Below are 26,367 nucleotides of genomic sequence, written 5' to 3' on the forward strand. Positions count from 1 at the left end.
CTATGTGCCTTCATGTGGTTAGAATGAGCATGTTGGCAAATTCCAAGACATATGAAATTCTTTCCGAAATAGCACTTCAGTTTATTGGCACAATGAATATTTAAATTTTACTGTCCATAAAATGATTGACATGCAATGTACTTTAGACAAACATTTCTTTGAAGAACAGAGAATATGAGTTATAAATCACCGATGAACTTGGGAACCGTTGGCCAAAATAATGTTTAATCTTAACTGCAGAGAAACACATGTTTTAGATAATGTCTATATTGTAATAATTATGATTCTCAATTTCAAATAATGAACACATTTTTACTATATTCTTATTTTTTATATTCAATACAAAGGCAGACACTTACTGAACATTCAAAGAACCAGTCTGAAATATGTCATACACAAGGTGCTATGAATTGCTTCAGATAGATACACACTTGTTCTAAAAGACTAAGCTTGGCATTTTCTTAGGTCTTGAAATTAAAACGTGGAACAGTTTGCCCAAATTCTTTTCTCCGCTTGGTTCGCTGAAAAGTACTCAAGTCTGTTTTATTTCCTGACACAACATTGACCATACTTTGATAATATTTCGAGGTAAAGTGCCAGAACTGTAAAGAACACTTTCTTGCCTGTCCCTTAACTCTTCCTCAGCGCTTCAACCTGTTATCATTATAAGTTTCAAGAACCAAAGGTAACAAGCTAATGAAATTTTCCATCTTTAGGCAATCATTAACAGTATGTCTGGCTGAGTAGCATTTGTATAGCTCACAAATCTAAATTATTTTTGCAAATAAATTCAAATAAATAAAGTTTGCTTTGTAAAAAAATATTTGTAAACATCAAGTAAAGAAAATATCCTTTCTGCATTGAAAATAAATTGGGTTGGTTATTGCTACTTAGTGAAAACCACTGCATGCATAATTTAAAAAAATTGTATTTGTTGATAATGATTGATCTCAGCACTTATAAATAACCTGAAATAATGTAGCAAGCGACATTACACAAGATTCGTCTCTTTCTGTGCTGTATGTTCATAGATGGTATGACTGAGATTAACATCGCTTTGAAAATCCCTTTTGCTACAAGGTTAGGGGATCAGAGATGAGGTTAAGTTGGTTGGGACTGGTACTCAGAGTTATTGCACAGTGCTTCCAGAGATCCAGCACGACCTCGAAAGGCCAAAAAGCCCAGCTTAGTGTTGTTTCATTCCATTTATTCTACAATTCTGTGACAGTTTAACTTATCTGGAGTCGGCATGCTAGCGTAGCAGTTAGCACAACACTACGACGGGACCAGCGACTCGGGTACAACTCCCACTGCTGTTTTGTAGGGATTGTGTATATTCTCCCCATGGGGTTACTCCAGGTGCCCTGGTGTCCTCCCAGATTCCAAAGACACATGGATGGGTGTAACTGGGCCAGCGCAGGCTCATTACTAGAAGGCTCTGTTGCCATGCTATTTCTCTAAATAAATCTCACTTCATATTCTTAGAAAGTGGGAGTAAGGCAACTTAAAAAAAAACAGAAGCAAAATAGTTTTCCTTCTTGATCATGGGTAAGGCACCTGCTTTAGTATCTGAACACGGTCAGTCACTGAGCTAAGGTATTCCTCCGATGTAGTACATATTGGGATTCTTGTGATTCCTGCAATACCCTCTTTCTTATTTCCCATTATTTTGGAGTTTCACTCATGAGTTGTTTCACCTACACAATTGTTTTTAACCCATAATGCCAAATTAATCACACTCACTAGAAAATACTTCAATAGTAGACCAGGAATTTTGACTCAGCCATAACATTTAGGCCCTAAGGAGGACAAATGAAGCGTATGTCTTTGCAATCATCTGAGGTCTCAGACGCACTAAAAAAGGGCAGGAATGACAATTCACAGTAATGTTTCAACTGTGACACTATAATGCTGTTTGAAAGCTCGTGGGGATACATGCAAGCCATTGAGTTCAAGCCAGATGAATTTCATTGTCTGCAAGAAGATCATTGTCCAGAAATGAATTCCATTACACAGTGAGCTATGTGGTTGTCCATGCTGTACACCACTTCTGAAAATTCAGCCCATTCAAGTCTAGTGCTACCAGTCGGGGATGAATTCCTAGGCCCGTGTGTCAGATTTGCAATTACTTTTGAAATCTTTCCGTGCAAAATGTAAAATAGACAAATTCAGGTTGTTATCATCAGAATCGGCTGACGCCTTTGTGATAATGGCCAGATCTGCCTGTGGGTTTGAAGCTGGAAAAAAAGGTGCACAAAAACATGGGTTTTAATCTTAAACTTCATCTCTCACCCATTTGACCGGGTAACAGATACTTGGAAGGCACAGATGGAAGTGAATTGTGCCTGAGCATCTGCCAGCACTCAAATATGTTACACATACAGTGTATCATGCCATAAGCCTATGACTCATGGAAAATAAAACTCTCCCTTTCCAAGCTCTGTAAATGGATTTGTGAAATCATTTTAAATTCCTTGACATTCTGATGTATCACTTTCAGGAGCTAGGGGGATACTGAAATTCTGGGAATGAACTAGACTGTATCATCATGACTTTTTAACCAGCATTCTTAGATCATGAAGCTCTGGCTAGAAACCCAGGAGCTTCTCTTGAGACAAGAATCCAGGAAAAGTGTAAGATCTTAAAATTTGTGATGCAAACACCACATTGCAGAAGGGATAACAGCTCATTAAAGCTTGGATTCTTTCGAAGTTATCCAGACTCTCATCTGGACTGTGACATATGTGCTGGTGATGCAGTGGTATCTGCACTGGACTTCGGAACAAGAGGTCCTGGGTTCGAATCCAGCTGGATCTTTGCTTGAATTCCACTTGCACTGGGTTGAGTGTTGAGCTAGCAACTCAGCCTTGTAAAACAGAGAAATGTTAAAGAGATGGCAAGGTTGTGGTCCAATGCACCACTTGTGATGTGGGGAGTAAAATAAAAACTTGCATCGGGCAGAAGATCAAAAGCTGAAAGCATGTACCACCAGGATAAAGGACTACTTCCATCCCATTGTTGTAAGACCACTGAATGGTCCACGACAATAAGATGAAATCTTGACCTCCCAATCTACCTTGTTATGACATTGTACCTTATTGCCTGCTTGCACTGAACTTTGTAACTCTGCACTCTCTATATTACCTCAAGGCACTGCTGTACTGAAATGATCTGTATGGATGTATTGCAAAACAGTTTTTCACTGTACCTTGGTATATGTGACAATAATAAACCAATAATAATAATAATTTACTGACCAATGTAATTTAGTCTCAGAGGGAACAAGTGCCCTCTGAGATTCCAGAACTACCTCTACACGAGGCAATATATGACAGAATAGGCAGAATGGAACACTTTCTCTACAAATGGAGTTCAAAAAGCTATTATGCATCCCGCGCACTGAACTCCACGGCTGGAAAAATTCTTTCCAGTTATTAAAAGCTGCACTTCTGAAATAATTCCAATATATTTCCATTGCGAAAGTTATATACAACAGCTAACAAACAATACTGGAAGAAATCAGTAGGTCAGGCAGCATCTGTGGAGGAAAATGGCCAGTGAATGTTTCGGGCTGAGGTTCTTCGCTTGGACCTTACTGCAGGACAGTGTTAATAGACATCGACATCCCTCCACAGATGCTGCCTGACCCACTGAGTTGTGCCAGTATTTTGTTTGTTATTTCAAAATTCTTTAAATAAAAGGCACACGAGGAGATCAATATCTCACTGACACAATAAAAACTGCAGCCTCTGTAAGTTTGAACCAAAAGCAGAAAAGACTGGAAGCAGATCAGTTAATATTTGTGGAGTGAGAAACGGAGCTAACATTTGAGTCTGGACAGAGCATCTTCAACATGAAGCATGACTTTTCTTCCTCTTTCCAGAGATGCTGTCTGACGTCTTGAGTGCTTCCAGTATTTTGTGTTTTCACCTCAGTAACACCAATCATTTTGGTGGACACAGTACGGATCATAGGTGCTGTGCAGTACCGTTCTACTGTATGTCCTCATGACTCTATTACTTATGTATCATTAAATAGTTACCAATCGATTCAATACACTGTAGTGTGTGTTCACGTGTTAGATGGCCAGCAATAATAGCCTAATAGTGCATTGGAACAGTTTTGTCCCACTCTAAAACAAGCAGTGTCTCACAATGTGAAACAACCTTATTAAAGGCCAATGTCATTAACCTTCTCTGATTGGTTATTTATAAAGCTGCTTTACATTTGAAGACAACCTCGTTTTTGAGTAGAGAGAAATACATTCCAATGCACCCTTTGGCTTTGATGGCAATAGACACTTGTATTCCAGCCAGTAAAAATTAATGCTTAGATTTAATGTATTTCCATTTCCAGACAAAACCCACTCTTGCTCCTTCTCCTGAGAACTGCTGAAGTCATGTTGTAAATATTTCACAACTTGGACCTTGACCCAAACCACCCAGGCACAACCAGGGTGATTACAGGAGAGTACTATATATGTTTTAAATGTGGTTGGTTATTATGGCCAGAACATTTTGATACAGACGTTACAGATCACTGGTGTTGTGTAGTACTGTTCTGTGTTCTCACGATCCTATTGCTCATGTATCATTAAACAGTTATCAATTCTATCAATATACTTTAGTGTGTGTTCACATGTTAAATGGGAAGTAATAATAGCCAAATTATGGTCCAACTGGTCCATGTAATAGGGGAATGTGATACATACCAGAAGAAAGCAAAGGATTGTGCAGACAGTGTTCACTAAAGCGGGATAGTCATTAAATAGTGAAATGGACAATTTAAGCCTAATGGATTGTTTCTGTATTGTGGATCCAATATAGTTGACCTTGCTTTGATATCAAAGTCAAGGTCACATTTGGCAAATGGTGGATAATAACTTCTAGGCTTGATATAGCTCTCAGTTCATAAAAGTATTCTTTGTCCTTGTTCCATAAAAACTGCAGCCTCTGTAAAAATGAACCAATATGATAATGTGAAGTGATCAAGAATTATAGAACTACAGAATTTAATCTTAAAATTAGAATCACGTCCTTGTTGGGAAACACATCTCTAGGCAGAATTGTGGGATCCCCTTCAGCAAAGTTTTATAAGAAACTTTACATCTAGGACAGATAGGTTTCTGTAAACCAAGTTATAGTGAAATTATAAAAACAAGAGTTCTGCAGATGCTGGAAGTCCAGAGGAGTGATGAAGTGTCCCAGCCCGAAACACTGGTTGTCTGTTCTACAGATGCCACCTGACCTGCTACGTTCCTCCTGCATTTTGTGAGTATTATACTGAATTGAGTCATTTGGAATGGAATGATATAACAACATAGAGGGACCGAATAGCTTAATCCTATTTCCATAATCTTGTCCTGCTGTGATTACACACCCTGCCTGAACCACCTGAGGGGAGAGCTGCAGTTACAATTTAACATTTACATAGAGACTTTCTATTTAAGTGTGGAAACACAAGAGTTCACCCACACTGATAAATTTAGACCTGTCATTAGTGCAAGAGACAGACATGCAGATTAGCTGCTTTTGATTTTTTCCAAGAACAGATGGACAATCTGGCAGGTTATCCATACCTGTATATACACACATAATATCTAGGTTTTGTTTATAGAGAACAAATGAAAATCTCCCTAATGTTGTGATCCATGGATATTTACTACTATACTCCTGCTATGACTATTTAATTATGACCATCTCCCTTTGGTTTATTCAAACCCAGATGGTTTCCACCTAGAGAAATGAAGACAGGGAAAATAATTGGTTGGAGACATGGTTTGAGTACAGGAATGCAAGAAAATAGGAGCAGGAGTAGGTTAACTGGCTCCTCGCACCTTCCCCTGCCATTCAATATGATTACCGCTAATCTATGCTAATTTCAGCTCCGCTACCGTGCCTGTTCCCCATACCTGTCTATCTTCCAAATATTCATCTATCTCCACTTTAAATAATCTGGCCTCCACCACCTTAGGGGCAGAAAATTCCAGAGATTGACTCTGTCTGAGAAGTGATTTCTATGTGTGTCAGTTTTAAATGACCAGCTCCTCATTTTCTAGTTCTGATTCCTTGTTCTTGACTCTTTCAATGACATTCAGGAGCACACTCTCAGTGACACAAGCTTCACTTTGAAAACCGCACTATTTCACATAACTATATATTAAATCCTGCACAATCTTATATTCTTCTATGTGTGCAAATTATAAAATAACATTTTCTCTTATTTAAGACTTATGAAAAGATAATCTAGAATTAAATACAAAATTTTTATCATACTATAATTTTAAACTGTGCAAAATTAAAAATAAAGGCACATGAAGCAGCCTGCTTTTGTCATAGAGAAATCCCTTCCAGAGGAACCTCTTCTGATGACTTTGTCCGGACGATTCGAGGTGAGGTACAGGAAGGGTTCTGAAACGTTCCTTGAGAGAGATTTGCACCCTCCAGCACCATGAATCCCGGCACAAATATCTCACCTTTTGAAGTCTGTGTCTGTGTCGAGGAATGTAAAGTATGAGTTGTATCATTGGTAGATGGTGGAAGTGTCTTCCAGTTTGGTAAATGTAAATTTAATTGGTCCTTCCCAATGGAAGGACTCAATGGTATACCGTCTTCTATCAAAGGCAGCTCCGAAACCGACTCAGTAAGCTGGGCATCGTGAACATGTGACAATCTATTTTGGATTGATGATGAATTGCCATTTGGAATGGAGAGCTTTGCGCTTTCTACAGAATCTCTGGCAGCTATACAGGTATCTTCTACTTCTGGTGCCAGTTCCTTCCTTCTTGGTCTTTTAGAGTTTGGGTTTGCATCCTTAGGAGCACTTTGGCTATTGCTTGATGAGGAACCGGCTGCTTCTACTCCGGAGTGTGTTGAAGGAGGGCTCACCAAATCAGGTTTCGGGCTAACTGAGGAACTGCCTGGGACATTCCACTTATTGGAATGGCTCCACACAGCAGGGTGCAGCTTGTCCAGCTGGCGGCCACGTTGGACTGGTGTGGGAAACAATGTGCCTTGAAAGACTCGGTACAGGTATCTGCAAAAATAATTTTACAGAAAGAGGTTGGATTAGGGTTTAGAATTGTTATTTTTCTTGTACTTTTCTTTTAGTTTAACTTCCCTACGGGTGCCTGTATTTTGATCTAATCATTTATACACATGCAACTGTTCAGTGACTTCTCCAGTAATTACGATACAGTTAGTCATAGTCATAGCAAAGTACAGTACAGAAACAGGCCCTCGGCCACCTAGTCCATACCGAACCATTTAATCTGCCTAGTCCCACTGACCTGCAATCGGAAAATAGCCCTCCATACTCCTCCCATCCATGTACCTGCCCAAACTTCTCTTAAGCAGTGAAATCGAGCTCACGTGCACCGTTTCATTTGCTATTTGAATGTTTTGCACCTTGCTTCCAAAGGAACACTGTCTTGTTCAGCTGTATCTATGTCTAGTTTGAGTGATAATTAAACTTGATTTGATCCTCCTTTTAGAACACTTCTTCATCTTTGAGATGCATCTTTACTGCGCCTTCTGAATTTCCTGCTAAAACAACAGCCACTGCCGTTCTGCTGACATCCCTTTTAGTATCCATTCCAATTAACTTTGGCCAGTTCCTCTCATGCCTCTGTGATTCCCTTTTCACCACTGCAATACCGATATATCCAATTTTAGCTTCTCCTCTTCTTAAACTGCAGGGTGAATTCTATGATCACTGCCTCCTAAGGGTTCCTTTAGCTTAAGCTCCCTAATCAAATCTGGGTTATTACACAGCACCCAATTCAGAATTGTCATTCCCCTAGTGGGCTCAATCATAAGCTGCTCTAGAAAGTCTTTTCATAGGCATTCTACAAATTCCCTCTCTTGGGATCCAGCACCAACCTTATTTTCCCAATCTACCAGCATATTGAAATCCCCCGTGATTATCACAACATTGCCCCTTTTACATGCCTTTTCTATCTTCTGTTGTAAGTTATATCCCACATCCTGACTACTGTTTGGTGGTCTGCATATAACTCTCATCAGAAATTTTTTACTCTTGCTGTTTCTTAACTCTACCCACAAGGATTCTACATCTTCCGATTCTATGTCACCTCTTTCTGACGATTTGATTTCATCTTTTACCGACAGAGCCACCCCACCCCCTCTACCTACCTGCTTGTCCTTTCGATACAATGTGGAATTGGGAATAACCTAAATAGGTCTGGTATGGAAACAAAAGGCTAGTAATTTATGTGTAAATGATATTCTGTCAAGAACGCCTGTAGCATTCTTGGACTCTCATTAAGCAGATGTTCTAGATAAATGCTTTTGTGTAAACAGTTACTCTAAGGCCAGAAGGAATGGCTTGTGTTGCTTCCCATGGTTTGGTCACAAGAATTGTTATTTAAGGAACACGGATGCATCTTATACTGCCCCAAATCAGTGTCCCAACATGTACCAAAAGTTGAGTATGCCATAGGGTAAACTTAACATTTGCTTTTCTAGGAAAAATACTTCCAATGGCATAAAAAAATCAAAAACATTTCAATACTGCTATTAAATTATATCTAAAGAGTGTTTCATTTTAAGAATTATCATTCTTCTCTCAGTTTCCATCCTTTGGGGCACCACAGTTCACTGCTTCAATTTCAACTGTGACTGTCAAACATACTTCTGCAGAAGCTGCTGGGTCAGGGGTCTTGGACTGAATAGCTGACAGCAAACACTAGGAGTGACTGAAAGGGAGGCCAGAGGTCTAGGAGTGACTGCAAGGGAGGCCAGAGGTCTAGGAGTGACTGAAAGGGAGGCCAGAGGTCTAGGAGTGACTGCAAGGGAGGCCAGAGGTCTAGGAGTGACTGAAAGGGAGGCCAGAGGTCTAGGAGTGACTGCAAGGGAGGCCAGAGGTCTAGGAGTGACTGAAAGGGAGACCAGAGGTCTAGGAGTGACTGAAAGGGAGGCCAGAGGTCTAGGAGTGACTGCAAGGGAGGCCAGAGGTCTAGGAGTGACTGAAAGGGAGACCAGAGGTCTAGGAGTGACTGAAAGGGAAGCCAGAGGTCTAGGAGTGACTGCAAGGGAGGCCAGAGGTCTGGGAGTGACTGCAAGGGAGGCCAGAGGTCTAGGAGTGACAGAAAGGGAGGCCACAGGATCTGGGAGCTGGACAGGTTCAGAATATAGGTCCCAATGTGGACAGTGGGATCACCCATATCACAATTCTGATAGGATCTTACTTATAACAGATTAGGCTAACACAACGCTCAATGCTGATTAGTTTACCATTTCTGTTTGTTTTCTTTCTCCTAATTTTCAATCAAGTAATCAATTACCATGGTGTATGTGCTCAATAGGATTTTGTTAGCTCACTACCCAATTCCGTTAGGGCTGCACCCAGTCAGTGACACTCCAAATTTGCTTTGTTAAGTTACCTGGGTAGTAAAGCTGCAACAGGCGTAAGAACACAGATCAGGTAGAACTTTGGATCCGCCATCAGCCTCTGCATAGTCCAGTATGGATTGGATGGCGGGTAACATTTAGGACAAGCTGCATTGTAGCTCAGTGCAACGGTAAAGAACAGAACGATGCTGAAAACAATGGAAGTGACGTGTATCCAAGTCTGAAAACATAAAGGAATACTGATCGTCAGAAACAAATGTTACATTACTAACAAAGATCTGACAGATTAATAAACAATAATCAACTCATGCAAAAATATTAACAGTTGAAGGAAAACTGAAGAGAATTTCTGAACACCAAACCCTATTTGTAGAAGTCTCCTTTATGCTTTAATTAAGGTCATCGTGCTAGCTTCCAAGGCCATCAAGCTGAGCAGTGGTGGTGGGGACAAGCTCTCACTATCTCAAAGTGCTCCTCAGGGCATGCTCCTCATATAGCCTCTGACAACCAAGTCCAACTCCTGGCCTTCTCGTGTGGCTTAGCCTCTAAGCCCGGCGGAACTGTTTCTACTGACAGGAGAAGGGGCGAAGGTGGGTCCTGGTGCCTTAAAGTGTTTCGGGTAGATGGAGCTCATCAGCCTGGGAAGGCAGTCCATCTAAGAGAGGGAAAACTCTGATTTCAAACCTCCGCTGCCTTGCGGCCGTACCCACTCATGGGAAAGGCTTCGGGAGTAAACCCTGAGGATAAATCTGGAGCTGGAGTCCCTAAGGCAGTCCGACATTGCCTTCAACCTCGTTCTAGCAACGACACTGGTGCCAAGCTGTATCGGCCCTTGCCCTTCCCTTGGACAACACCGGTGGCGTGGAGAGGGGAGACTTGCTGCGTGGGCAACTGCCGGTCTTCCATACAACCCTGCCCAGGCCTGCGCCCTGGAATTCCAGGTGCAGATCCATGGTCTTGCGAGACTAACGGATTCCACCCAGTGCTAGTTTAGTGACTATGAAGCTCGGGAATCTTCTTGGGAAGAATTTTAGGAAGAAGGCAAGAGGAGGTGAAGTAAAATGTTAACAACCTGGAATTGGCGATGATGGAGGTGTGAGGTTTTTGGTGCTAAGTGTTATAAAGTAGTCCGATATCAGCTTATCAATGACTCACCCATGCAGCTAAACAAGGTAAACCATAGGCTGTTGTCTGCAATTCCTTGCTCCACCACGGCTTGAATTGTTATAGCCTGCTCCGGTTACCAGCAGAAGTCATTGAATTGACATGAATATCAAATAATTGAAATGCTTTCTATCATCCTTGACAAGTTAAATCCTTTCAATGAAGTGTAGCTTAGTTTTAATGCCTTACTAAACCCCAATCCATGCTTAACAACCTCGTTGGTTCTGAAAAATTAAATCCCCTACAATTATTTTTAAGTTCCTCGGCTCTTAAAATAAAATTTCAAAAAAAGTTGAATTGTAATAGTTTTTAGACAAGAATACCCAATTATACTACAGTCGGCCCTCCTTATCCGTGGGTTCTGCATGCGCGGATTCAACCAACCGCGGATTGGGAAAACCCGGAAGTTCTCTCTCCGGCACTTGTTGTTTGAGCATATACAGACTTTTTTTCTTGTCATTATTCCTTAAACAAAACAGTATAACAACTATTTACATAGCATTTACATTGTATTAGGTATTAGAAGAAATCTAGAGATGATTTAAAGTATACGGGAGGATGTGCATAGGTTACTGCGGATCGGGAATTGAAAAAAAACAGAAGTTCTCTAAGTCAGAACAGGTACATCTGGTATTATTTAGTGTCAGTTAGTCAAACGTTTGTCTTAGTATATTTTACCTTTCTATGCATATAAAACACTTAAGAAACTTATGTATTTCAATAATTACAAAACTGCATTGCTTAGTAATAACTGTAGCTTTCATCGGGGCAGGGCCTTCACATGCTCCATTATTCTCACTTTATCCTTTAAAATTGTTCCTATCGTTGACCAACTGTAGCCTGACGCTTTTCCAATGATTGATGGCGTTTCACCTCTTTCTGATCGCTTTACTATTTCCACTTTATTTTCAATCGTGATCATTTTCTGGAACAGAAATTGTGCAGGTGGCGGGTCCCAAGCTCCGCCAGGTCCTAAAGTCCACTGCACTGACACAAGTTAAATAAGCTCCAGAGTTCCGCCGGGTCCTAAAGTCCACCAACTTGAGCATCCGTGTTTTTTGGTATCCGCGGGGGGGTCCCGGAACCAATCCCCCCCCCCTCGGATAAGGAGGGCCGAATGTATGTGTATCGAGAGATAATGATATAGACTACACAATGAGAATGCCTGCACATTGAGCTTATAGAAGGAAGGATTAACTTTGTTTGTCACATGTACATCGAAATATACAGTGAGATGCATCTGTTTGCAATAATGACCAGCGCAGTCTGAGGATTGTGCTGGAGACAGTCCACAGCGTCAATATCTTCTGGCATCAATGTAACATGCCCATAACTCATTAACCTTAACTGTAACCATACGTCTTTGGAATGTAGGAGCAAGCCCACGTGGTCACAGGGAGAATGTACAAATCCCTCACAGGCGTCAATGGGCCGCCAGCCCGGTGATCGCTGGTACCTTAAAGCGATTACACTAATTGCAGTGCTATTGTGCTGCTCATTAAGTTCCTCTCAATAAATATCAACCTATTGGAAAAGAACAGTGCGGACATCTAGCAACTTCTTACCCATGTTTTAGTTTCAATGCACAGGTGCATTAAGATCGTGAACAGAGCCAGGGTGGTTATGGGTGTTCCCCAGGTAAAGACATCAACATCTGAATCCCGGAAAGCCTACAAGAGGGAAATGAAAAAAAAAACAGTTCCAAGTTGTTTTTGATTTTTGCTCAGTTTTTTTTTTCTGAGTTTAATTAGACAGAAGAGAAACCAACGTACCAAATATGGAAAGAAGAAGCAGATGATGCTTTGGTAGAGGGCATCTATCATGTTCATCCAGAACATGTATGGCTTGTATTCCTAGAAGAGCAAGGAAATTGAATGGTTGGTTTCATGCAGAATTTGCAACAGATGCCACAGAGCTACAGCTAACAAAGAGTGATTTTATTAGTCGGGTGGCTTTAAGTTCTACAAATAAATCAATTGCCTTTTTAAGACCAGTTAGCTTGTATTTTATTTGTTGCGTCTCTGTTTAATAGCTTAATTTTTATTTCTTTTATGGGATGTGGAGACGACTGTTTGGACTATCATTCATTGTCCAACTCTTGTCCTTGAATGGAGAGGCTTCATAAAGCCATTAGAGAAGGCAATTCAAGTCAGAGCTGTACAGCATGTAAAAAGTCCCTTTGGCCCATCAAGTCTATGCTGAACTTTAGCCAACTGCGTACACTAATCCCATTTTATTCCTCCGATGTTCCCAACAACTCCCTCTACTTGTGACTGATTAAATGTAAATTCGCAGTGGCCAGTTAACTTATCAATCTGAATGTCTTTGAGATGTGGGGAACTCAGGGAGAATGTACAAACTTCACGCAGGCAGGAGCAGAGGTCAGGGTCAAACCCAAGCTGCTGGAACTGTGAGGGAGCAGTACTGCCAAAGGCCAGACTAGTAAAGATGGCAAATTTTATTTATTATTTATTTTATTCATTTAGCATGGAAAAAGTCCTCCTGGCCTAACGAGCTGCACCACCCAGCAACCCACCTACATAACACCAGCCCCATCACAGGACAATTTACAATGACCAACTACCCTACTAATTGAACTGTGGGAGGAAATTTTGGCACACGGTGGAAACCCATGAGGTCACAGGGTGAACGTACAAACTTCTTACAGAGAGCGCCCGTGATGAACCCCGCGCTGTAGTAGTGCCGCGCAGAGTGCTATGCCTCTGTGGTTCCCATTTTCCAGCGATAAACTTCCACGTTCTTTTGTGGTGACATTTTTCTAACTAGCTTTTAAATTCCTGAATTCATTAACGTAACTTGACTTTAAATAACCAACTGACAGTACGTTAGCCACTACTTACCTCAGAATTCTGACCACTTTTATACAGGTGAGGCAGGGCCACCAACGTTTCTGCGGAGACATCCTTATCAAGTATTCCAGTGATGAGTTGAGGGATGGACGAAAACAGAAGGTTGAAGAAAATAAGGTACCACTGGTCGATCATTGTTGAACCCGAAAATCCACAGAAGAACTGATACCAGAAGAGGAGGGCGACAAACATCTGAAAAGAAAATGGAATCAAAGACAGTCGTGACCCGTGCTTGTTGAACTGAGTAGTGAAATGCTAACGCAAGGTGACCGAGTCAGCAAAATTTAAACATTTGGAAAATGACGTCACAGCTACGCACCTGGAAGTAAATATCAAATGGAGTTGGAAACCTCTTTTTTCCCCACACAGAACAGAGTTGTTAAATAAGGTACAATTACAAATTAAATGATTCCAAAGGAATAGCATGAGATGATGACAGGCATTGATCGTGTGGCTAGTCAGAGGCTTTTTCCCAGGGCTGAAATGGCTAGCAGTTTTAAGGTGCTTGGAAGTAGGTACAAAGGAGATGTCAGGGGTAAGTTTTTTACGCAGAGTGGTGAGCGCGTGGAAGGGGTTGCCAGTGACGGTGGTGGAGGGAGATACATTAGGGCCTTTTAAGAGACTCCTGGATAGGTACATGGAGCTTAGAAAAATAGAGGGCTATGTATAACCCTAGGTAATTTCTGAAGTAAGTACATGATTGGCACAGCATTGTGGGCCGAAGGGCCTGTATTGTGCTGTAGGTTTTCTATGTTTCTATGAATAACACAGTCCAAGTGATGAAAGTTCAAATTACATTTGGGGCATTTTGTTATTATGCTCCTGTGATGTGAGACATTTATATTTAACAGGTTATATAATAGGAAATAGAGGCAGTAGTAAGAGGACGAATCACGGCGACATATTTGATTAGAATCAAAGGGTTTGCAGGCATGGAACCAGTTCCTGAATATGCACACTATTGGAGTTTTAGGGAGAGCCAACATGTAATCAGATAAAGATTGTATCTGTTATTTACTCGTGTGATGTAGGTGTCAGTGGTAAGACAAAAACTTATCGTGACTCCTCACTGCCCCTGAACTAGGTGGCTAACCAGGTTATTCCATAAGAAATGAAGCATCAGATGTAAGTTAGTGAGCTTCCTTCCTGGAGGATATCTGTGACTAAATTTCATTTTCAAGATTCAGGATTGTTTATTGTCACTCTACAGTACAGAGTGTAAAGGAGAACAAAATGATTGTTACTCCGGATCCAATGCAGCATTAAAAACACAATAAGCAAAAAAGAACACAATAAAAAAAACCCTCTATGTATAAGCAGTCTTTAAAAAAATGTAATGCACAATTAACAGTTTGAGTGAGGCTGTATATACATAAGATGAGCTGATGAGTGGTCACTTTGATTGGTGCCTCTTGTGCTGAATAAAAAGAGCACTGGGTATATGTTTGTGGTCTGCTGCTGTAGCCCATCCACTTCGAAGTTTGGCATGTTGTGTTTTCAGAGACACACCACAGTTATTTGAGTAATGTCACTTTCATGTCTGCTTGAACCAGTCTGGCCATTGTTCTCTAAGTTATTTTCACCCACAGAACTTCCACTCAATTAGATTTTTTTTCATTTCTCGCACCACTCTCTGTAAACTCTAGAGACTGCTGTGCATGGAAGACCCAGGAGATCAGCCGTTTCTGAGATACCCAAACCACCCAGTCCCACCAACAATCACTGACGGTCAAAATCACTTAGATTACAGTTCTACCCCATTCTGATGTCTGGTCTGAACAGCAACTGAACCACTTAACCACGTTTGCATGCTTTTATGCATTGAATTGCTGCCACGTGATTGGCTGATTAGATACTTGCATTAACGAGCAGGTGTACCGGTGTAGCTAATAAATTGGCCAGTGAGTGTACACGGACTGACCGTTTATACATTTAAGTGATGGTTCAGGAGTATCTGAACCTGAGGTGACTCTGACAGGAAAGGATAAAGTGACAAAGTGACTCTTGGCAAGAGGAACTCTTCTAGGTATCACAGGGCATACGAAAACACAGTAGGTACAATATGAGGTGTGCAGTAGGAGTGTAAACTGGCAGCGCATGGGGTGGGCGGTGATAAAAAGACCTGAGGGACTGTGGAGAGGAGCGGCTGATTTGTGTGTCGAGGTGGCGGGGGGGGTGATTTATGCTAATTAATTTAATTATGTGAATTTACATTTTCCAGACGCCATGGCGGGATTCAACTTTCTGTCTCCAGGTCAACAGACAGGGCCTACGTCCAGCACCTCAACCGTGGCAGTAATGAGTTCCTGATGTAAGTGTCAGCCTTGCTGCTAGTTCCAAGTTAGACTGCTCAACGTGACTACTCACACAGTGGTCAGTAACGGCCGCTGTGGTGTGTCTGACCACTTCTGGTGCCTGTGCAGAGTTGTGCAGCCTGGTTAATTTTTAAGGCTGAGTTGCAATACCTTCCTCTGGGCATTAAAAACATTGAAAATTCTGTCCCATTAAAGAAGTGCCTTTACAAGCAGATGGTGTGGACTCCAGCGTATATGAGCCAACCTCCTAAACAGGGAAAAACACTGCGTGGCTTTCCTCAGTCAAAGCAGACACTGAGTCTGCACGGTCAAGCCATGATTTATATTTTGCTTAGCGACACACCCTGGAGTAGGACCTTCTGGCCCTTTGAGTCATGCCGCTCCAGTAAAGCCAACAACCCTGAACTAATCATGGGACAATTTACTTATTTATTGAGATACAGCACAGAATAGGCCCAGCAACCAGAATCAGAATCAGGTTTATTATCACCGGCAGGTGTCGTGCAATTTGCTAACTCAGCAGCAGCAGTTCAATGCTATACGTTACTTAGAAGGGAAAAAAGTGGAAGTAAATAGATAAGTAAATCAATTACAGTCTACGTATACTGAATTAATTAAAAACAGAAATAATATATATTAAAAAAGCGAGGTAGTGTCTAAGGGTTCAATGGCCATTTAGGAATCGGATGGCAGAGGGGAAGAAGTTGTTCCTGAACCACTGAGTGTGTGTCTTCAGGCTTCTGTACCTCCTACCTGATGGTGACAGTGAGAAAAGGGCATGCCCTGGGTGCTGGACTCTGCCTTTCTGAGACACCGCTCCCTGAAGATGCCCTGGGTACTGCCCAGGATGGAGCTGACTAAATTTATGACCCTCCGCAGCTTCTGTGCAGTAGCCCCCCCCCCCACCCCATACCAGACAGCGATGCAGCCTCCAACTTAATGATAGCCTAATCATGGGACAATTTACAATGGACAATTAATCCAGCCGGTGTGTCTTGAGACTGTGGGAGGGAACTGGAGCACCTGAGGAAAACCCACACATTCCACAGGGTGGATGTACTGAGATTCCTTATAGATGGTGCCAGAATTGAACTGCGAACTCTGCCGCGCCGAGTTGCAATAGCGTCACACTAACTGCTACACTATCGTGGTGCTCATATCATGCACAATACAAAACGTGGGCCATATGTTTCTGTCTAGGCCACCTCATTGAGTGACAACCTGCCAGCGATCCCAGGGCTGTTCCCCTACGTACACTTACCTGCATCACCACCTGTACGGGTGAGATCTCAGAGTGATTTCCATTGGCCAGAGTGACCTTCATAACAGCCAAAGTCCAACGCTAACCTAACAATATCCCTGGAGCTTTGACAGCTGGCTAAGCCACACCCATGAATGGAACTCTTTGAACACTGCTGACATTTCCAAATACTGGTTTTTTGTCAAAGCTGAGGAAAGGTTTTTGACCTGGAATGTTAACTGGTTTTTCTCTCCGCAGATGCAGCTGGGCCTGCTGAGTATCTCCTGCAACTTCTATTTATATTTTGGATCATCAATTTGGCCTTCTCCATAAAAGGACTGACACCACTGCTCAGATTAAAAAAGGTTTTAAAAAACACACCCGATTTCTTATTGAGAAAGGTCTTGCATCAGGTACCCAGAATTCTTCAGAAAACTAGGGGTGGAATGAGATATTAGAGAAAATTTAAGCTTTAAATATACCCAATGACCTGACATTCACAGCTGTCTGTGGCAATGAATTCCACAGATTCACCTGACTCTGGCTAACATCCCTACCGTCTAGATACTTCATTACTCTTTCCTCTGACAATATATGCCTTTTTTTTTTAGCACACTGGCATTGTCACTAGAGCGAGAATTTGTTATCTATTTCTTTCAAACTTGAGAGAGTGGTGTAGAGACACCTTCTTGAACCACTTCCTCTTTTCAATAGTTCTGTCGGATTTTCTACCTCCATCTCAGCAGGCATTTCTCCCAAAGGACGGCACCTTTTACACTGTGAAATTCAGCACTCCACTGGAATGTCAACCTACAACTTGTATGTCTGGAAAGAAATCTTGAGCTCAAGATCAATGAACAGCAATCTAATAGTAAAGCTGGTGATGAATATCATGCTTAAAACAGGTGACAGAAAAACAACTTACTGCGTTTTTGTAGAAGAAATACAGCACCATGTTGGCGAGGCGGGAGTAACACCAGTGACCGTGGACCAACAAGAGCTTTTGTAAATGTCGAAACCGTGCGATCGCAAAGTCACTCGCCATTGCTGCCTGGTGGAAGGATGAGAAAATAACTGCACAAAAATTTTCTGCACCAAAGCATCGTTATTAAAATTATTCCCATTTAAACAGATACGGAGGGGCTATTGCACAGGGTCGGAAAAAGCTGCAGAAATTTGTAAAAGTTAGCCAGCTCCGTCATGGGCACTAGCCTCCCCACCATCAAGGACATCTTCAAAAGGCGATGCCTCAAAAAGGCGGCATCCATCTTTAAGGACCCCCGTCACCCAGGACGGGATCTCTTTTCATTAACTCCAACAGAGAGAAGGTACAGGAGCACGAAGACACACGCTCAATGCTTTAGGAACAGCTCCACCATCAGATTTCTGGACAATGAAGCCATTAACACTACCTCACTATTTTTAAACACTAGAGGTCTGTAGATGCTGGAAATCTAGAGTAACACACACAGCGTGATGAAGAGTCTAGGCCCAGGACATCATCAACTCTTCTCCTTTTGATCGATGCTGTATGATCTGCTGAGTTCCTCCAGCATTTTGTGTTACTCACTATTTTTGCTCTCTTTTTGCACTAGTTATTTATCTTTTCACTCTCTTTAAATTTACCTATCATATGTTATAGTATATTTATCTATGGGGATGTATGGAGAGTCCAGGGAGGGGATAGAACTTCTGGTGAAGGGGCTTGTCATGTCCATTCTAGGGCAGCCCACTCAACTTTGGTCCCCACCGGACACTCAGCTCTCACCTGAGGCTCGAAATAACTGTTTGCCGGCAACAGCAGCCACACCCCAGTACATCGGTTTGACAGGCAGGTTAAATGAGGTGAGGGTAGCTGTCAGGACTCATACCTCGGCGAGTCAGGGACGTGCCAGTCCGAGCATGTGAAGTCAGCTCCGGTGGAAGGGAGTTCTGTAACGCTTTGTGGGGAGCAAGGGGCACGACAAGGCACAGAAGAAGGCACGGTCATCCACCGTATCCAAAGAAAACTCCAGCTTGTGACAACTACTCGTATCACCGGACTTGGACCTTGGAGGTCGAGGGAGTGGAACTGCCCCAGTGCAATGGCTTTTCCACTTTAAAAACTCTCCCGCACAGGGTTCTGTCATTGTCAGATATGGCAGACAACCACTATAGTATATTATGCATTGCACTGTACTGCTGCAGCAAAATAAGCAAATTTCACAGTATTTGTCAGTGACAACAAACCTGATTCTTATTCTGAGGAAAGAAGGGCATCAGCATGGATTAATAAAGAGTCTCGAACTCAGCAAAATGCACCAGCCTTTGCACCAGGATAGGGCAAGTCTAGAGGGGAACAAGCCAAATGTAGGCAAATGGGTCTAGCTTGGTTTAGCAGCCTGCTGAGCATGCACGAGTTGGGCTGAAGGGCCTGTTTAACATGCTGTATAGCTTTATGACCCTGGAACAAGCTGTGGTAACAACACCATTACATCTACAGGGCTTTTGGGGGGGGGGGGGGGTGATAAAGATGTATTAATGAGAATCCTAAAGAAGAAAGTAGAGTGTAGGAAAGAGGCAAGATGTAAAAATCAGAATCACAACCAGATTAATTATCACTGACTGAAATGACCTGAAATTTGATGCTTTGCAACAGCAGTGTAGTTCAAGGACGTGAGAGTACAGTAAATCACAATAATAACTAAAACAGGGCAACAAAGAGATTAACAAGGTACTGCTCATGGTTCAAGGAGCGATACATCAAAGAGGTGGCATCTATTGCCCAGGTTATGCCCTGTTCTCATTGTTACCGTCAGGGAGGAGATATAGAAGCCTAAAGCTTCTTCCCTCTACCATCTGATTTCTGAATGATAGATAGATAGATAGATAGATACTTTATTCATCCCCATGGGGAAATTCAACTTTTTTTCCAATGTCCCATACACTTGTTGTAGCAAAACTAATTACATACAATACTTAACTCAGTAAAAAATATGATATGCATCTAAATCACTATCTCAAAAAGCATTAATAATAGCTTTTAAAAAGTTCTTAAGTCCTGGCGGTAGAATTGTAAAGCCTAATGGCATTGGGGAATATTGAACCCACAAACTCTACCTCATTACTTTTTTATTTCTATGCTTGTTCTACTTATTTATCTATGTATGTATATATATGTATGCACATACAAACATAAATATATATATATATATATACTGTAAATCACATTTTTTCTATTATTATGTATTGCATTGTACTGCTGCCGCAAAGACCTCAAGTTTCATGATATATTATATCCCAGTGATACTATATTCCGATTCTGATTCGCAGGCTGTTCAGAAATCTGATGGTGGAGGGGATGAACCTGTTTTTGAACCGTTGACTGTGGGTCTTCAGGCTCCTCTTGAGTCGCAGAAACCAAAGTTAAACAACAAAGACAGCTTAACAATGTCTTGTAAATATTGTAAACCTGATGGCTTGCAAATACTTGGCAAGTAGAGGGTGCAAGGAGGGAACTAATAAAGAGGCCAATGAATATATATTACAGATGTATTTAACTGAATTTAAAATCTTCATCTGCTGAGGTCGGATTTCAAAGTTCAAAATTCAAGGTAAATTTATTTTCAAAGGACGTATATGGCACCATACACAGCCCTGAGATTCACTTTCTTGCAGGCATACACAATAAATCCAAGAAACAAAACAGAATCAATGAAAGATCGCACCCAAAGGGATGGACAAGAAACCTGTGAGCAAAAGACAACAGACTGCAAACACAAAGAAAAGAAGCAATAAATACTGAGAAGACAAGGATTAAGAGTCTTTGAAAGTGAGTCCTAGGTTGTGGGTACAGGTCAGCGATGGGGTAAGTGAAGTTGAATAGCTATCCCCTCTGTTTCAAGAGGCTGATGGCTGAGGGGTAATAACTGTTCCTCAATCTGATGGTGTGGGTCCTGAGGCTCCTATATCTTCTTCCTGACGGCAGCAGTGAGGAGAGAGTGTGGCCTGGATGGTGGGTATCCTTGATGATGGATGTTGCTTTCTTTCGACAGTGTCCTGTGTAGATGTACTCAATGGTGGGGAGAGCTTTACCCACAATTGCCTGGGTCATATCTGCTACTTTTCGAAGAATTATCTATTGAAGGGCATTGGTGTTTCCATATCAGGTCATGAAGCAACCAGACAATATACTCTTCACTACACATTTATAGAAGTTTGTCAAAGCTTTAGATGAGATGCTGAATCTTCGCAAACTTCTAAGGAAGCAGAGGCGCTACCGTGCTTTCTTCATTAAACTTTCACATGCTGGACCCAGGACAGATCCTCTGAATGATAACATTGAGGCATTTCAAGTTGCTGACCCTCTCCACCTCTGACCCCCGATGAGGACTGGCTCATGGACCTTTGATTTCCTCCTCTTGGAGTCAATAATCCTGGTCTTGTTGACATTGAGCAAGAGGTTCTTGTGGCACTACTCAGCAAGATTTTCAATCTCTCTCTTATATGCTAATCCATCACCACCTTTGATTCAACCTACGACAGTGGTGTCAAATCGAACCAGATCAAATCACAGATACAGCTGAACAAGACAGCATTCCCTCTGGGGCCAAGGTGCAAAGCAGACACAGCACATTCAAAATAGTGAGAAAAAAATATAGTCACACAAGAAAACACATATATAGTCCAAGACCCTGAGCAAAATGTCATGCAAATTGTTGGTGCAGTTCCTGGCAATCCAGCCTGTCATTCCAATGTTCGAACACTGGAGGGCAGCACTGATGGGAGAGGGCAGCCTCCAACCAAGCGTGGATGCCATGCTACACTGCCTCTGGTATCTCCTCACCTGGACCGCAGCAGCAGGCAAGCCCATGACTTGGGGCCTAGTCTTTGTTACAACTGAGACCACACTGCTGCCTTGCTGTCTGTCACGCCACCAAACAAGGGAAACAGGCCTGTGGCATCTTACATTATCAATGTCTAACCGGGTCTTGCAACTGCAAGAGAAACATCCAAGGTAATCACTACACTCCGCCTCTGTGCACCATCTCTAATGCCTTTGAGTAGCGGGCAGCAACACGGTCTGCACCCAGGTCAGCTCCTCCAAGCCCAATCCGGCTCTTCCGACCTGCTGGTTGGCTTCTCCTTCTCCGACCTGCTGGCAGAATACTCCTCTGATTTGCCGGCTGGCTCCCATGACACCCTGGCTGGCTACTCCAAACAACGAGCAGCTCACTGATATGGTGGACCTGCTGTACCTGTAGTTCTAGGAGTCCGCACTGCTTCAAGTATACTTACGATTGTAAAAAACACATTTAACAAAGAAAAGGACACCTTTGGTTGGCCCCCCGAGAGCCTTTAATCATCAGCATATGGCACTGGAGCAAGTAGAACAGGGGGCTAAGCACACAGCCTTGTGGTGCTGATGGGAGTTTGTGGAGGAGAAGTTTTTGCCAATCTAAACTGACTGGATCTGCAAATGAGAAATCAAAGATCCAAATGCACAAGGGGGTATTGAAGCCAAGGTCCTGAAGTTTATAATTAGTGTTGAGGGGACGACAGTATCGAATGGCCGAGCTGCAGTCAACGAAGAGCATGTGCCTCTTCACTGTCCCGATGCTCCAGGATTGAGTAAAGAGCCGATGAAATGGCATCTGCTGTGTAGCTGTTGTGACAGTAGGCAAATTGCAGTGGATTGAAGTCACTTCTTACACTGGAGTTGAAGTGTTTCATCACCACCCTGTCAAAGCACTTCATCACAGTGCTTGTCAGTGCTACTGGACGATAGTGACTGAGGCAGGTTTAATAAGGCCTGCTTGAAGCAGGTGGGTACTCAGACTGCCAAAGCAAGAAACTGATGATATTAATGAACACTCCAGCTGGTTGACCAGCACTGGTCTTTAATAACTGGCCAGGTACTCCATCTGGGCTGGATGCTTTCCATGGGTTCACCCTCCTGAAAGATGCTCTCATGTTCTCATCAGAGACTGAAAGCATGGGGTCACTGGGGGCTGTGGGAGTTTGTGAAGGTTCCTCCATGTTCTGATGATCACAGTGAGAATAGAAGGCACTGAGTTCGTCTGGGAGTGAAAAATCGTTGTCACTTAGTTTCACTTTGTAAGAGGTAATTACTTTCAAGCCCTGCATTAGCTTCCAAGCATCCTTCAGTGAGTCTAGTATGGTCTGGAGTTGCCACTTTGCACACGAGATAGCTTTCTGGAGATTGTACCTAGACCTCTTGTATCTTCCTTGGCCACCAGACCTGAATGCCACTGATCTGACCCTCAACAGATTGCGAACTTCATTGTTCATCCAGAGTTTCTGGTTGGGGAAGACCGAACGATTCTGTGGGGAAATACTCATTTACGATTGCTTTAATCAAGTCCATGACAGCCCTGGTATATTCATTCAGAACCTTTGATGAGTCTTGAATACGACGCAGTCTACCGACTCAAAGTAATCCTGTACGGTAGTACGTAAGAGTAAAGAATGCATACCTCTTGCTCATTACTTCACGTCTCTGGTTACTGGTCCAGTGTATTTCACCACTATTCCCTATGAACACTAATGTTCCATACAAGCCTGCTTAAAAATCACATTAGCAGGTCTTTTCATATAGTTTATTAATATAACGCATTCATGACTATACATCATGCAACCAGGCAGAAGAAAAACAGCCCCATACAAGATGACTACTGCACTAACACCGTCGCTTTCCACTGAGGATATATCGTGCCATGTTGCCTGACTTACTCCACCAAATGAAATCATATTTAAGTTCTGACATGTTAATTAAACTGTCAGTGGGTAGATTCATAGGGATTGCTGAGGTGTACGCATTGTACTTTAATTATTTTACCAGCCCAGAGTTTTTCCAAGTGTAGACCTGAACGATGGGTTAATAAACATCAGCTACTTCGAGAAAGCCGAGTCAAACTGTCTCCACCTCATTAAAAGAAACATTTTTAACTATACTGATTGACGTGAGTGGCATCGAGCCAAAAGAATATCATAGAATTCGAGAGGACTAGAAGATGAAAACAAGGATGTAATGCTGAGATCTTATAAGGCAATGTGAGACCACATTTGAAGCAGTTTGGGCCCCATATCAAAGAAAGGATGTGCTGGTACTGGATAGGGTCCAGATGAGGTTCACACGAATGATCCCAGGGTTAAAGTATGAGGAATGTTCGATGGCTCTGGGCCTGTACTCAATAGGATTTAGAGGAACAAATGAAATCTCACTGAAACCTACAAATATTGAAAGGCCTAGATAGTGTGTACTTGGAGAGGATGTTTCCAATTGTGGATAAGTCTAGGACTACAGGCAGTGCCTCAAAATAGAAGGACATTCCTTTAAAACATACAATTTCCAACCACTGACACCAGGCAGACTATCTCAGAAGAGCATTGATAATGGCTGGGGTCACCTGCCTTGTAAAGACTTTGACCAGAAAAAGACAATGGCAAACCATTTCTGTAGAAAAATTTGCCAAGAACAATCATGGTCGTGGAAAGACCAAGATCGCCCATGTCATAGGACATGACACATAACAAATGAACAATATTAATATTATTCCCCCAAGGTGCAGATCATATTACGAACACCACAGAGCACACAGCATGTAGGAGATAGCACAAATAACACATATGGTTATGATTTCAGGAAAACATGCAGTCACAAATATAAAGAATATAGCTCAAGTCCCTAAGAGGCATGATTGTAGATTGATGGTAAGTTATGCTGGTCCAGCTTGTTCCTCTACTGAGTGGACACTGGAGAGCAGCACTGGAGGGCAGCTTCAAATGAACACTAGAGGCAGCACTGAGTGAACAATGGAGAGCAGCACTGGAGGGCAGCTTCAAATGAACACTAGAGGCAGCACTGAGCGAACAATGGAGAGCAGTACTGGAGGGCAGCTTCAAATGAACACTAGAGGCAGCACTGAGTGAACAATGGAGAGCAGTACTGGAGGGCAGCTTCAAATGAACACTAGAGGCAGCACTGAGCGAACAATGGAGAGCAGTACTGGAGGGCAGCTTCAAATGAACACTAGAGGCAGCACTGAGCGAACAATGGAGAGCAGTACTGGAGGGCAGCTTCAAATGAACACTAGAGGCAGCACTGAGCGAACAATGGAGAGCAGTACTGGAGGGCAGCTTCAAATGAACACTAGAGGCAGCACTGAGCGAACACTGGAGAGCAGCAATGATGGGAAGGGCCAGACCCCAAACCAGTGCGCCTATAGAGGCCATTGTTTTCTCCGACGCAACTCCGCTGGGCGAATGCAACAGGCGACCCCATGGTGAGGGCCTAGACCTCACCACAACAGAGGCAACACAGCTCTCCTGCTGTTGGTCTTTCCAATGAACCAGTGAACTGGATTTGCAGTGTTCTATATTACCGATGTCCAGCAAGGTCTTGTGATCACAATACAAACGTCCAAGCCAATTGCTCACACCTATTTCTGCACTGTACACGGTCTCATCACAACCGTACGCAATGTCCACACGACAACACAACAATGGAACGCATTAGCTCCCCCAGATTCTACCATTCATCGGTACACTATGAGGCAACATACAGTGGCCTCTAAACCAGCATACATTTGGGATGCGGGAGGAGACTAGAGCACTTGGAGGGAGCCCACATGGTCACAGGGAGAACGTGCTCACTCCAGACAGCCAGCACCTGAGGTCAGCATTGACTCTACTAGCTGTGTCTACTAACTGTCCGGATGTGGGTCAGATTTCCCAAGATGTCTCTGTGCTTGAGTAACCTTCTGACCTCCAACGTTCTGGCTCCAAATTGGTCTGTTCTATCTCAGGCTTCAATTGTGTGGGTTCAATACACTGGAATCCTCTTTCTAAACCTCTACATCTTCCCCTCCACATTTACTGGAACTTGCTGTGCATAAATTATCTGTCCTATATTATATTTTACAACTGTGGCTATATTTTAGATGGATTTAACTGAACACAGGGACTTTTGGATATCTGCATTAATGTAAACCAACATTCTCAACCACTGCCTTCAAACTCAACAGACAGACATACTTTATTGATCCTGAGGGAAATTGGGTTTTGTTACAGCCGCACCAGCCAAGAATAGTGAAGAAATATAGCAATATAAAACCATAAATAATTCATAATAAGTTAATCATGCTAAGTGGAAATACGTTCAGGACCAGCCTATTGGCATAGGGTGTCTGACACTCTGAGGGAGGAGTTGTAAAGTTTGATGGCCACAGGCAGGAATGACTTCCTATGACGCTCAGTGTTGCATCTCGGTGGAATGAGTCTCTGGCTGAATGTACTCCTGTGCCTAACCAGTACATTATGGAGTGGATGGGAGACATTGTCCAAGATGGCATGCAACTTGGACAGCATCCTCTTTTCAGACACCACCGTCAGAGAGTCCAGTTCCA

The 26,367-nt window shown here is 42.5% G+C and overlaps 1 protein-coding gene across 1 annotated transcript in view; it reads right to left on the reverse strand.

The window, feature by feature from the left end:
- Positions 1-208: 208 nt before the first annotated feature.
- The window catches only part of atp10a (ATPase phospholipid transporting 10A), a 228,939-nt gene continuing 202,780 nt past the window's right edge, over positions 209-26,367 (reverse strand). Inside the window, exons 15-20 of the mRNA XM_073044103.1 lie at positions 17,886-18,011; positions 13,397-13,597; positions 12,308-12,388; positions 12,101-12,205; positions 9,404-9,591; positions 209-7,035 (exon numbers count right to left, since the gene is read on the reverse strand). Coding sequence (XP_072900204.1) covers positions 6,333-7,035; positions 9,404-9,591; positions 12,101-12,205; positions 12,308-12,388; positions 13,397-13,597; positions 17,886-18,011 — 1,404 coding nt within the window. The 3' untranslated portion in view covers positions 209-6,332. The remainder of the gene's footprint in view (positions 7,036-9,403; positions 9,592-12,100; positions 12,206-12,307; positions 12,389-13,396; positions 13,598-17,885; positions 18,012-26,367) is intronic.

Source organism: Hemitrygon akajei, chromosome 4, assembly GCF_048418815.1.
Source record: "Hemitrygon akajei chromosome 4, sHemAka1.3, whole genome shotgun sequence".
Classification (NCBI taxonomy): Eukaryota; Metazoa; Chordata; class Chondrichthyes; order Myliobatiformes; family Dasyatidae; genus Hemitrygon; species Hemitrygon akajei.